We start from the raw sequence: 14,500 nt of genomic DNA, 5'->3' as shown, positions 1-14,500 counted from the left end.
ACAGAGATTGGACTGAGAACAGATAATGGATGAAATCAAATTTTGTATGTGAGGATAGGCACAGTGATGGGGTGAGCAACTGATAAAGTAGAACACAAGCTGTCAAACCTTCAATGGTTTTCTACCATATAGCTTTATATACCAACTATCCTTGAATCTGTCAATCCAATAAAAAAAGTTGACTGTGTGGACTGAAGTTGGGTTAAGGATAAAATATTTGTATTTTACTTGGATGTTTTAACAGCATTTTTCCATCCATGCATCCATTTTGTTAGTAAATGTATCCTCTTCCTAAAGAAGAGAACGAAAGAATAACAAAGGAATTATTGAGAAAGCAGACATCAAAACTACAGGATCTCGAGTTGTTCAGCCTGGAGGAGACTGAAGGAGGACCTCATTAAAACTTAAAAGTATTTAAAAGTGTATGTCAATACAACTGGGCAACACTTTTTTGTAGTGTTTAGTGATAGGACTAGAGGTAATGGACAAAAGCTGGAAGACAAAGTTCCACTTAAACTTCAGGAATAACTTTTTTACTGTGAGTTTGATGGAGCCCTGGCACAGGCTGCCCAGGGAGGGTGTAGAGTCTCCTCTGCAGGTTTTCAAATCCTGCCTGGATGCATTCCAGTGCAATCAGATCTAGGTGGACCTATTTCAGCAGGGAGGTTGGACTAGATGATCTCTAAAGGTTCCGTCCAACCCCTACCATTCTGTGATTCTGTGATCAGCACTGTTGTTACCAAGCAAAAGGCATGACAAAAAAAGACGCAGAATTCCCATTAGCAGTATAAATTTAAAGTGCAACTATTTTTAGTGTTGTGTGATATGTCCAAAGGGTATTGCATTCTGTAATTTCAGTGTGTTTTGAGAGCTTACTGAGATTTAGCAATAAAGGTCTCTGACCTTTCAATTAGATGAGGTAGTTTGGAAAATGAAATTCAATCTTTGTCTGTTGTTGAAGAAAAACGAAGTTTAAAATTTCTGGGTCTTTAAATCTACCCTTTTTTTTCTTTTTCCCCCCGTATTTAGAAGTCACAAATAGAGACTATTGTGTTAATAAAGTTCTTGCTTTCATAGTCAAATGAATGGCTGCACATCAATATCACACTGTTTCAGAACATACGGAAGTTTTTGTGTTTGAAGGAAGGATTTGTAAAGCAGTTGCTGGATCATCTAGTGAACATAAATCAGTCTTGTGATTGACATCTTGAATAAAGATGTGCTGAAATGGCAGTTAATATGGTTTATGTGTTGGTCTATAGCCAACTGTATAATTGCTGCAAGACTGCTTTTCTCCTATACTGCGATGACCTGATTTTCAGAGACATTATCTACATTTTCATCTTAAATTTTATAAGAACATAAGTTTGGTGATGTAGACTGAAATTTAGAGTATGTTTGTGTCACCATGTGATGGGGATGATTGTGACATGTAACTTCTTTTGATTTGAGACACTTATGAATGGCTTTTAAATTATTTCTACAATATAAAGCAGGGATATTTTATTTTATGGAAGAACTTTGATACTCCTTATATTTTCACTGAACACTTTTCATTCATGCATCGTTAATTCATTTTATCAACTGTTTAGCTGTCCCTTGTGAGTTGGGTCAGCTTGAACTGGAAGAGAAGTGGTGTTTGGGAGTTTGTCCTAGAAAATTAGTTTCTCTTAAGAGTTCCTTCTTCTGCTGCTTGCCATGGTCAGTTTCTTGTAATTCCACCATAGAAATGAAGTGACCTGGTGAATTCTGAAACATCCTGATAATCAAGAACAGGATAAATAATGGAAGGAAGGATTTTAAAAATGCAACTGTCTTGTGTTTTGAATAGAGAACATTTTAATGATATCCCATTTAACTGTTCAGTCCACCAGGGGAAGAAGATAGTACAGATTCAGAAATTCGCTTCCACAAACATGCATCCTTTCCAAAACAAGGCAGCAAAATGGTATCAGATGTCTTGTGTTACTTTCTCTCTCTTTTTTTTTTTTTTTTGAAGGGGGTGGAGTGTACAACAGGCAGGATGAAGGGAATTACTGATTTCTGCTGGAAGCTTCCTCTTTGCTATTAACACGTTTTTAGCGGAAAGACAGGATATTAATAGTATCTGGTTTAAAACTCCACCCAACATTTCGGACCTCATTGTTCCAGACAAAAAAATATTTTTATTTCCACAATATAATTAAATGATATTGTGCTTACCATATTTTTTATTCTAGCTTTGTATGAACAGACAGAGAATAGGCAGAGAACCCAGTGACTGATGTTACAGTTGGTATACAGGCACTTCATTGAAAAATGAAGGCGTCAAAGATGATAATGGGAAGTAGTTTTTTCTGTCTGTAAAATTAATGTAGACATTTGATCTTCATCATTCTTCTTAAATGGCAATTTCTTTCTCCTTATGAGGCCTCTTAATAGCTAACCATGGTATTTTATTTGGAGTTGTTAATATCTTTGAAATTTCAACTGAAAACAGGCTGTAGACGGGACAGTTGTTGAAACACAGGTTATTTGTCCTTGTTCATGTGAATTGAAGCTACTAATGCTTTAAAACAAATAAAACAAAATAAAAAAATGACAAAATCCCCACACCTACTATACTCCAGCCAAACAAGCAAATCTGCCCACTGCTTTTGCCCCCTAGTATTGCTGTTATTGTTGAAGTTAGCTGTTGTATGCTATTGGTAGAAGATAAAGATGTATTAGGTTAGGGAGTATAGTTGGAAGTTGCTTTTTGAGAAGGTTAAGCAGGGTGTGAGGTCACTTCTGTTTTATGGAACCTCTTGTGCAAAACCAGCCTTGTGATTTTGGAGGAGACTGAGGGGTGACCTCATTAATGTTTATGAATATGTAAAGAGTAGGTGTCAGGAGGATGGAGCCAGGCTCTTCTCAGTGATGTCCAGTGATAGAACAAGGGGCAACAAGCTGGAACAGAAGAGGTTCCAAAGAAACATAAGAAAAAACTTCTTCCCTGTTCAGGTGAGAGAGCACTGGCACAGGCTGCCCAGATGGGTTGTGGAGTCTCCTTCTCTGGAGACATTCAAAACCCACCTGGACAAGTTCCTGTGTGACCTACCCTAGGTGGTCCTGCTCTGGCAGGATTGTTGGACTAGATGATCTTCAAGATCCCTTCCAACCCTTAAGATTCTGTGATTTTTTTTTTTTTGCATCTGATGCCTACCTCTGAGGAGCTATATAGGTCCACCAGTTGCTTTCAAGGTTTTAGGGGCTGTTTTCTTTGAGCTTTTTTGGCATGTTGTTGACAAGACAGGTTTCTCAAGAGTCAAGCATATTTTTTTGTTCATAACAATAAAGGCATTGTGGAAAACAAAAAGAAGAATCTTCATAATTGTTTTGAAACATAAGTCTGATCTTCAAGGGGATTCAGAGCTGTTGCACAAAACATTTCATGACTATCACATGGATATTGTGATTGCTTGATATTTTTTTGGAATAAGGAATTTAATAGGATGGCTTCCCAGAGGAACACAAATTTGCTTATTCAAATATGCTGTATGTGTAATTCAGACATGAGGTAAAACTAACAATGTTATTAAATGAACAATCATTTCTATATGGATCTATCCAAGCATGCCTTTGTCCACATATGATACACGAAAAAAAATTAGGCCTTAGATTTTCACCTTAGTCATTCTGGGGAGAAAGGTGGATGTTGAAGTAGTGTTGCCTGAAGTTCACCATGTTTACATTGTGATGAACAGAGGAGAAAAGGCAATTTCCAAAGTGAAGATCAGCTTTACAAGAACATTTAAAAACTCTTTTCTACTTCATTCAAGAGTAACTTGCACTTTGATATCCAATAGCTATAGTATCACCAAAAGGAGGGAGTGGACTTTAAGCTAAGATCTTAAACTTTGCCCGGCTGTCTGTTAATAACAAGTTTTAAAAGTTACAGAAGAGAACTATTTTGATTGAAACACAGTTGGTAAATTTCATATTCTACATTAGCTCTCTTATGCAACTGATTTGAAATTGTCTTTATATACAGATCCATGTGTTTATTTATAGGTACATATAACATGTTATCTATGAATATATATAGCTTTATGTAGATATATGTATGTAAGACATATCATAAAGCAGTAATTAGACTGGAAAAGAAGAATTATACTTAGAATGTATAGTTGTAGCTAGTAATTACCAGTTTCTTCTTCCTGTGTTCTGAAGCAGTATAGTGCTGTATCTGTGGTTCAGCTCACAGATTAACCTATTGTGCCTATTTCACTTGCACAGTCACCCCTTTTACTAGCATTTTGTTTAGCAGAGGACTTGCTATTCCTCAGTGTGCCTGTGCTCTTTGGATTTCTTACCTGTACTCTTTGTTTACTTGCTTGGACAGTTATGACAGTGTTACAACCAGTTTGTTTGTACTTCTGTGGATTGGGAATGACAGTATTTCTTTCCCTGGAAAGTTGTCTTTCCTTTCAAAACTTGGGTGAAGGGTATTAGACAGTCTAGGAGCACTGCATGGTTCCCGTGGGAGACAGAAGAACCTTTTACTTGTCTCATTCCAGTCCCTCCTGGTAGCTCATGTTTGGGACATGTGCTGTTCCCATCCTAGCAGCTGGTAGCCAAGACACCTTCTTGCTACTGTAGCTCACAGCCCAGAAGTCTGCACCCTTGTTTGATTCTGTTTGCTAGCCCAGTGTCTTGTCTTCTCATACTGACTCACCAGCAGGTGGCACAGAGTCCTTTTACACACACCCCCCTGCACAGGATAGAATTGCAGCAGAAGCTAGGACTGACCATCATGATGAGATGCAAGGCTCAGCCAGAAAAATGGGCTGACTGACCCTGTTTTATGTGCGACTGGCCTCTTTTATGTTTGTTCCTCACCTTTTTCCTCCCAAGCCTCCTTCATGTGACCTAATCAGCTAGTGTAGTTCCACGTACTACCTCTAATACCCTAGCTCTTCACTTGGTGTTTCTGACCAGGTTTGTTCTTTATCTTTATCTCTGTTGCGTTTGTCTTCAGATTTGTGCCTGTATTTTTTGTTTATAGCTTCTTTTTTACTTCATTTGACAAGGTCTTCCATCAGATAATCTTACTGAAAGAAACACTCCCACATTCTCCATACACTCATGAATAAGTGGGACTGAGCAGGTTTGTTTCTTGTTACTGCCTCTCCCTCATTGTTCGTTAGATTTGTGTCCCTGCATGTTCTTTTTTATGGTTTCTCACTCTTCCTGTTCTCTTCTTTTGCACTGAAAAGATCATTGCCCAGACATCTTTGAAGGGAGCACATGCTTTCTCCTTCTACATAACTTTACAATGGTCATCAGAAGTTTTGTATACATTAATTTGCCTTGTATATAATTAGAAAGGAGCAAAGAAATGAAGCCTCCAGAGTTAAATATACAAGTACAAATATAAAGAGTAAACTGTTGCTGGTTAGCTCATGAGATTATATTGTTATTGAAAGTTCAGTGGTGATATCCCTCTAAATAAAAGAAATACTAAGAAAGTATGTGAATTAAAAAGAAAAAGGAGGCTTTGATTTATAAAAAGTAGTTAACAGCCTGTGCAGTGTCAAGAGCACATAATGATTATGAATCAAAGGAGAAGATGAGTCACCTTGACATTATCAGGTTTAGACATTTTGTAGAGAACCTACTCTGATGTTTTCTGACCTTTTCAGTTTCATTTAATTGTACTATATATGACATTGGTGGTGTAGAAATAAATACGACTTGCATCAGTGGTTGTTATAGAGACAAAACAGGTAAGATGAGAAAACGTGTTTTCTTTCTGCTGTTCAGACCGCTCTCTTTCTAAAAGCAACAGATGGTGCAGACTCTTAAAATTAACTTGTGATAGCCCTTTTCCCCTGCTAATTATACCTTTTTGTGAATTACTTTATTTGAAACCTGTGTTTGGAATATTTGATTTAAAATATTTTATTTATATCTTCAGTAACAGATGAATGTGCTGCCTTGTGTATAAACATTGTTGTCCTGGTTTGGTTACTTATTATGGTAGAATATGCATAGTATGCTACTTTTCATCGTTGTCAGGGGGAGGAGAAGTTTTTGCAAAGGCCTTTGAATAAAATCCTGTCAAATCTGGACTTCTCAATAAATTTTTGACAAGCTGAATTTTGTATTTAAGGAATGTCAGAGATTCATCCAATGGACATTTCATTGTAGAACGGTTTAGCTATGATAAGAAATTAGTTAATTTGTGCAATATGTTATATTCATTTCCCCAACATAGATAAAACTATTACACAAAGAAAGAGCTCTTTTTGTGTCACATACACCCTCCAGTTCTTCCTCTGTTTCATCCCACCATCTCATTTGTGTCAATTGCTTGGGCTTACACTTGGGAGTCCCATCACATCTTTGTAAGATTCTTGTTCTCCAGGTTTCATGTAGATGCCCATTCCATGAAAAACAGTTATGCAATGACAATTAGTATATTTGGGTTTCATTATCTTTCAGGGTCTCTGCTTTCTTTTTCTTGAGAGTTTTACAATGCAAAATCCATACAAGCCTGACCTATTTTACTGTCAAATCACTTCTGTGCAATGAGCAAGGTTTTGATGTGGCTCTTCTCTCTTTCTTTCCCTACTTTATATTTCTGTAGCCACTTATTACTCAAAGAAATAATTACAGGAAGACACTGATATTCTAATATGTTAAAAATAATAGTTTGCAAAGAGATCTGATTTTGTATTCTGTTGAAAAGCACCTTGTATTTGAAATGAATTTGTTTTTCTTTTTTCCTTAATGGAATGGAAACGTGTTCTTGAATTATGCTGGAAAAAAAAGCCACTTGTTCTGTTTTTAGGAGCATGTCCCCTCTGTATTCGTTAAGATGAAGTGGGGTATCCCTAACTTGAGTACAGGCAAAAACATCTGTACTGTGAGGGTGGTCAAACACAGGAACAGGTTGCTCAGAGACATTGTGGAGCCTCTGACCATGGAAATACTCAAATCTTGACTCGACATGGCCCTTAATCAGAATACCTGTTTCTAAATGACCTTGCTCTGAGCAAGGGGATCAGACTCGGTGATCTCCAGAGCTTGCTTCCTGCCTCAGTCATTCTGTAAAATTTGTAGTGTTTGTGTATCTTTACTGGCAAAAAACTCCAAAAAACATCTGCAAAAAAACATATTAACCACCTGATTTATTGAAAAACTATGTTTATAACTTATAAGCCAGGAATAAAACCTAGGTCGTTCTACTTGTACTGAATCTACCATACCAATGAAGAAAAATATAAACCACTTAATATCTCTTTCTGGTATCACTCAGTAAGACTCTTTGCCATAAATTCAGAAACCAATTTTCTGCAGGAAGAATCTCTATTTTGCAAACTATGAAATAGATTAACACAAAAAGTAGAGTACCTCATTTATAAATTGGTTTTGAGTAAGATTTTTGGTTTTTGCCAGTTATCACTGTAATTTTTTTAAGCAGTATTCGAGTCACTGGAGCATAGGCAAGTTCACTTTTAGATCACAACAATATTTCTTTTAATACATGATAAGTGGATGTCTTTTATCACAGCTTTAATGGTTTAAATCAGCCAATGTATGGTGCACTGGAGCATTGATTTGAAACTAGCACAAATGACCTCATATGAAGCACCAGTAAACTAGTTTCAGGTTGAGTGGAATCACCTTGAATGTCTTAAAGAAGACAAAATGCTTAATTTTTTTCTACCTTCTCTAGTTGTGATGTATTTTTGGTGAATACATAGCTGCTTTTTTTTTTTTCCGAAGCAAAAATATTTAGATTAAAAACTGTTATATTCACAAGTTCTTGGTGAAGCTTTCTGTATGGGTTCTGAAAATGTCTTCCCTCTATTTAGACATAAGACTGTGGAGCATCATTCTTAGCAAATATCAGGAGTATTATAGTATAACTTCAAGGATGTCTAGATTCTTATCAGAATGAACTGCAGTGTTTACTTGAGATTTGTTTTTATCACTTACACCAGTGTCTGTCTCCAAATCTTATGGTGATATTTTGACTTGGGGTACACCAGGACTACGTGTGACTGTTGTGTATTTTATTGCTGTGGTGTATAACGTAAATTAAACATTACACTGAACATATTAACAGTATAATGAAATATTTTAAGTTACAAGTAAACTTGTGAATTAAAGGCTGATAATGTGACTTTGGTTTAATCAATATTATTCCATAAAAATATACACTAAATTTTTTTTCAATGTTAATACCATCTAAAACAAAGTATTGAATAGTAAAGGAATGTAATGCATATTTTTTGCTTTGTTTTTATTTATTCAGTGGAACAAGTTCCTGTGGAGCCTTACAACATTCCACTATCTCAAGCTGAGGTGCTGCAGAAGGGCAGTGATCTGACACTGGTTGCTTGGGGCACTCAGGTCAGTAAGGCTCTTACAAGTTATTTTTCATTCAGCAAAGCCAAGGCTAAAGATTAGATGATGTTTGAATAGTATTGTGTTCAGGCTAAAGTACATGCATCTTCCATCTTATACATGGGTAACTGTATGATGCCCTTCCGTCACAGAAGGGCAGCAAAGGTGGTGAAGAGTTCAGAGCTCAAGTCTTATGAGGATTTTCTCAGGGAACTGGGGATGCTTAGCCTTAAGAAAAGGAGGCTGAGGAGAGACATGATCACTTCTTACAACTGCCTGAAAGAAGGTTGCAGAAAGGTAGAGGTTGTTCTCTTCTCCCAAGTAACAAGGGATAGGACAAGAGGAAATGGCCTCAGGTTGTGCCAAAAGAGGTTCAGATTGGAGATCGGGAAGAACTTTTTCACTGAAAAGCTTATCAAGCATTGGAACAGGATGTCCAGAAAAGTGATTGAGTCACCATCCCTGGAGATAAATAAAACTGTAGATGTAGTGCTGAGGGACATGGTTTAGTGGTGGGCTTGGCAGTGTGAGGTTAATGGTTGGACTCGATCTTAAAGCTCATTTCCAACTGAAACGTTTTGATGATTCCATATGCTTGAATAAATGATTGCTAGTGTTTATATGAAACCTGTTTTTTACTGTGTAAGATTGTACTCGTTTTTTATTGAACCTGACTCTGGAAATGTGGAAGAGGTACCTATTCAGGAGGCTTATGATTTACCTGTGATTATGAAAGTGATACATTTAAGAGCATAAGATGTGACTCTGAGGAAGGCAGTGGGAGAGTTCAAAGTAGTGTGTTCAAAGTAAAGTATAGATTTTTGCTGCATAATTTAAAAAAGTGTAATCTGAGCTTCCCCTTATAAGAGTTAAAATCCAACAAACAGTCATGGAAAACAGGGATCAATATGGTTTTGATTCTAAGTTATATTTCAAAACTGTGCAAGAATATGATTTCCTGCACCTCCGTCATTAAAATGTACAAATATTGAAAAATCTGGTAAAAAAAAACCAAACATATTTGTTTTCAAGAACTATAGAAAAGAATTTTTGGTCTACTTTGGAATTACCAGAAAAATCTTTTTATTGCCTTTAACCTATAATCAAGAAAATTACTGTTTTCCTGGCTAATTATATCTGAGAAGCTTTTAGGGAAGGAAGCGTTATAACTTTCATCAGAAGAGTATTAAAACTAATCTCTGGGGTTATGCCTTTTGTACTTTTCGGGGTTTTTTTGTTTGTCTCTGTGTTTTTTTTATTTTCTTCTTTTTGTTTCAAATCTCTAATCTTCAGCGTTTCTCAATAATAGTTTCCTTGTCCTTAGACTACTTGCTCTCCTTTAGATCTATGGTTATTCCTCCTAGTTTCTGATACTTTGCACTGGTATTGAATTATGGACTCTTTCAGTATCTTGTACTTGTTTCTCCATCAGGAAACAGATTCTATAGTTCTCCGTGTTTCCCTTTAAAAGTGCAAATTTTTACTCCATTTGGATGAAATGCTGATGTTCATTAAAGCCTCCAAAATAAAATTGAATGCTGGCAATGGAGACTTAATATCCTGAATTTACTCAGTAAGCAGTCATGCATAGGAGACTTAGAGTGGCATCCTTCACAAAAACTGTGTGCTTTGGAGCTTGGAAAATGTAAGCCAAGTGTTAAGATGGATGGTTCTTTTGATGTGAATAGTAAGAGGACAGATTGGTAGCCCTAATCCAAATTCTGGAGTTGACCAAACCACGGGTGTGGCTGTAAAATACAACGTGGGGACACATGTTTAGCACATGCACAATAACTCCATTGTGTTCTAGATGTATCAGGCTTCTGTGGATCAAATATGTTCAGAGAATTTGTGCTGAGGATATTTACAGAGTATGTACATAAACTTGGAACTTGATTGTTAAATGTGCAACTGATCCAGAGTTTATTGTCAGTAGGCAGAGTGACTTCACGTACTAACTAGGTGATTTTGGACATTAAGTAGTTGCTTAGCAGCTGCTGCTCTAGTGGAGTTGCCTGATGCTTGCTTTCCTGGGTGATACTAATGAGGGGACAGTAAAGGCTCTTAGTTCCTCTCCAGTTGTACTTGCTGTTTTATGGTCATTAATCCTTATCCCCTGTGCACTAGGTAAACATTCTCACTTACACAGAAATGGCAAAAACATCTGTCTTGTGTCGTGTTGAAAATTCTCAGACCCCTTTATTCAACCCCAGACGTATTAGAAGTTTAAACAAAACCACTTCAAGCTATACATTTCTTTAAATTGTTACAATACTTAGATTGATTTCTTCTAAAACAGTCCTTTGGTGTTTAGCTGCCCATATTTGCATTATGTAGATGTATGTTTAAATCCTTAATCATCTTGTTTCAGGATAGATTTTTACTCTATGTAGAAAATGCTTTCTGACCCTCGGGCAACTGACATAGTCTGACTGTGGCCTTCCAGACCAAGATTGCTTATTGGGGATAGTCATTGGCCTCCAACCCCTTACCTGTGCCTAGAAGTTGCTTGATGGAGGTCATCTGCTGCAATCAAAACCCATATTATGAAGTCTGAGTTGTAGTCATAACCATTATTTTCTGTATAGGAGCATTTGCTTGCTAATGTCTGCTTTAGGGAAGCCAATGTTTACAATACATTTTACTTAATAGTGTTGTGTAACATGTCAAGATAGTTTTGGATGTATGTAGAATTTCTTTATTTTCTGTTCATAACATCTTATGAAAAGGACACTAATATATGTGTATTGTTTCACATTTACTGTGACACATATATGCTGCTAAATACATCCTTTACTGGATAGTGAATAATGTGTATTCTAATTCCATACAAGTCTCTTGCTAGAATGGAATACTCTTTTATTGTAGTAAGATGTTAATTATAATAATCAGCTAATGCAACACTTGTAATGTTGGTGTTAAAATGTGTTAGATGACCAGTGAACGTTCATATTATCATATTAGTGCCAATATGCTTTGTGGGGATCAAGACCGAATGTCTTTCCCTCCTGTTCATAAGATAATACTTTGGAGATGATAACTTGATAATCCGTTGGACTTTCAGTAAATTCTGGGAAGTGCAGTTGACAGAACTATTGAATGTACTTAATACTTCTTGCAGGATTTCATGTGACTGCTACATCAAAATGTGTAACTGATACACTTGGGTCTTAGCTTAGTTACAGTACTACAAAAGCCTCATCTTAAGCCTCAACTGACTACAAATATGAAATTGTGAGGCCTGATACTGATCACTGAAAGATACATTTCTAGAAGGCAACAGTTTTGTTTTCAATGATTGTTCACTGAAGTTAGTTTTTTAAATGGTGTTAAAATGTTGGGAATAATGCAAGTAGTAAATATGAATGAAGTGAATAATAAATGCTTATTTGATTACTGAATAGAAAAATATGTGTTAAACATCCAGGTAATATATTAAGTCGCTGCTTGAATCTTGTATACATAATTGAGAACATATTAAACAGAAATTAAATGTTTACTGAGTGAAAATAACATTGCCTTTTCAGGTTCATGTGATCAAAGAGGTGGCAGCAATGGCTCAAGAAAACCTTGGTGTGTCCTGTGAAGTTATTGATCTGAGAACCATCCTACCATGGGATGCAGAGACTATTTGCAAAGTAAGGAAATGATACATGTTAATTTAAAAACAAAACAAGCAAAACTCCCCCATGAATAACAATAATTTGAATGCAAATAATGATTACATTGTTTTAAAAGTTTTTTTAAAGGCTTACATTTTTGCTCTGTATTTTATATATTTTTCTGGATCTTTTCTTCTATATCATCCCTTTTTTCTGTAGTATCTAGCAACAGGACAAGGGGTAATGAGATGAAGCTGGAACACAAAAAGTTCCACTGAAATGCAAGAAAAAACTATTTCACTGTGAGGGTGATGGAGCCCTGGCACAGGCTGCCCAGAGGGGTTGTGGAGGTTCCATCCTTGAAGGTCTTCAAGACCCACCTGGACATGTTCCTGTGTGACTTGATCTAGGTGACCCTGCTTCTGCATGGGGATTGGACTAGATGATCTCTAACGGTCCCTTCCAACACCTACCATTCTGTGATCCTATGATATATGAAGTTTAAATGCACATTATATGGACCAAACATTTGCTTTAGAGTTGAAAGAGAAGTGCGTCTCACAGTTCAATATATTGTTAGACTACATGTTCTTTGAAGCAGAATACAAGATTTAATTACACTTGTGCTTGAAAACTGCTTTTCCACGACTTCTGGCTCTATCATCTCTGCTGTCTTTGGATCTGAAAAGATCAGGTGAAATCTTTATGGTTTTTTCCAGCTATTTTACACCTTTTTTTTCCCCTAGTTTTAGGTTTGCAATAATGTGCCTTAGTTTTGTTTATCTACATTCCTAGGGAGAAATGTTTTGATTTAAGGTATATGAATTCTTAGACTGGGAGTAAAGGCAGCATTCACCATTCTCAGACTATCTGCTTTGAAATTCATGTATATTGTTACGTCCTTGTCTGCTCTATGGGAGTCTTTTGATTATTGCAAAGAATTTCTTTCAAAAGCATTCGATAGCTGAAAGTGGAAATTGAATTCCATATACTGAGAAACCATGACAAGTGGTTATTGTGCTTAGATATACCTTGTTCTGCTTGCTTTTTTTTTTGCCTCCATACTGCTTTCATCTAAGACCTATTGGGAGGAAAGAATTAAAGGAAATGGAAGGGGGAATATTTCCCAAAAGTGAATATAACTAAGAATTCCTAGATCCACTTTTTGAAAGTGCCATGTGGGAAATTAAACTGGAGGTCATTAAAGCAAAAACTTGTATGTAGAAAATGTAATTTCTCCCCTCCCAATTACTATATTTTTTCCTGTTGTCCTGAATTAGCATTTCTTTTTGGTATGTATTTTTTACAGTGCCTGCAATCTTTTTGCTTTTCTTCGTTTTTCATTTACCTGTTTAATGAGGTACTTTTAACATTATAAATACATAAATAAACTTTGATTCTGTGAAAAAAAAAATGTTAGTATTACTGCTTTGGGAGCATTCTTACAGACAGGTCTTTTCTATAGTTATGTCATTAAAATTAGTCTGAAGTCTCTGCCATGAAACCATGTTATGTCAAGCTTACTTGAGAAATACTGGTGAACGTGCTTTTGGACTGCAGTGCTCCAGGTGGGTTTTTTTGGCTTTGCATTATTTACAGCAGTAATGATTGGAATGCACTTGCATGTTTTATGCTGCTGATCAAATCACTCCGAGAGACATCTGCAGCTTAGTTATCTCAGGCCTAGTAACTTCAGTGCACTGAATTGAGAGAACTGTAGAAATGAAAAGAGCTATGTGCTTGGAAAAGGTGTGTGATTCCATCATCTGCCTTCACTGCCTGCAGTTTCTAATGGAAGGCAATTAGGTAGCATATCTACAGCTGAGTTAGATTGTGTATATGTTTAAATAGGGCAGATAGGTACATTTCCTTATCTGACTCTCTATATGTATGTATGTGACTCTCTATATGTATATATGTGTGTATGTATACATGGGGATTGGACTAGAATATTTTTAGAGGTCTCTTTCAACTCTTACCGTTCTGTGATTCTGTCATTCTGTGACTTGAAGTATCTTAATTGTGTAGACAAGTGTTTTGTCATTCTGTAGTTGCTCAGTAAGGGGCTTGCTCTTCGTTAGGTAAAGCATAAACAGATTAAGTATGACAAAGGGAAAGATGAGAGATTAGTCTGCTACTCTATGGCAAAGCTTGTATTTCTCCACAGGATGAGTTTTACTGTTGTGTTTCTCTGAGGGACTGCCAGTAGGACTGGATGGAGCAGATTATGGGAGGAAAGAACCATGTTGGGCATCTGCTATTGGCAGTGTCCTTTTGTGTGGTTGTGGCTGTGGATGAAGTTGTGTACTTACACGCATAGCTGTGTATTGCTTCACAGAACTTTGGCCTCCTCAGCTGAAGTGTGTTCAGTGTTTGTTTGCAGTCTATTCCATGTTACTTGGATGTACTTTCTGTCAAAAATGAAATGTGTTGAGTTGTTGTCATCAATATGAAGAGAAACTTTGGCAGTTATAAATGCTTTAGAGTCCTTACTGGACAAGTAAAATTATTCCATTTTGTTT

General features: G+C 36.4%; 1 protein-coding gene across 1 annotated transcript in view; it reads left to right on the top strand.

The window, feature by feature from the left end:
- Window positions 1-14,500, top strand: part of BCKDHB (branched chain keto acid dehydrogenase E1 subunit beta) — a 135,816-nt gene that overhangs the window by 35,077 nt on the left and 86,239 nt on the right. Inside the window, exons 7-8 of the mRNA XM_061989932.1 lie at window positions 8,285-8,382; window positions 11,904-12,014. Coding sequence (XP_061845916.1) covers window positions 8,285-8,382; window positions 11,904-12,014 — 209 coding nt within the window. The remainder of the gene's footprint in view (window positions 1-8,284; window positions 8,383-11,903; window positions 12,015-14,500) is intronic.

This window comes from Colius striatus, chromosome 2 (assembly GCF_028858725.1).
Source record: "Colius striatus isolate bColStr4 chromosome 2, bColStr4.1.hap1, whole genome shotgun sequence".
Taxonomy (NCBI): Eukaryota; Metazoa; Chordata; class Aves; order Coliiformes; family Coliidae; genus Colius; species Colius striatus.
Note: the sequence above shows the minus strand (reverse complement) of the source record. Positions and strands in the feature narration are given on the sequence as shown.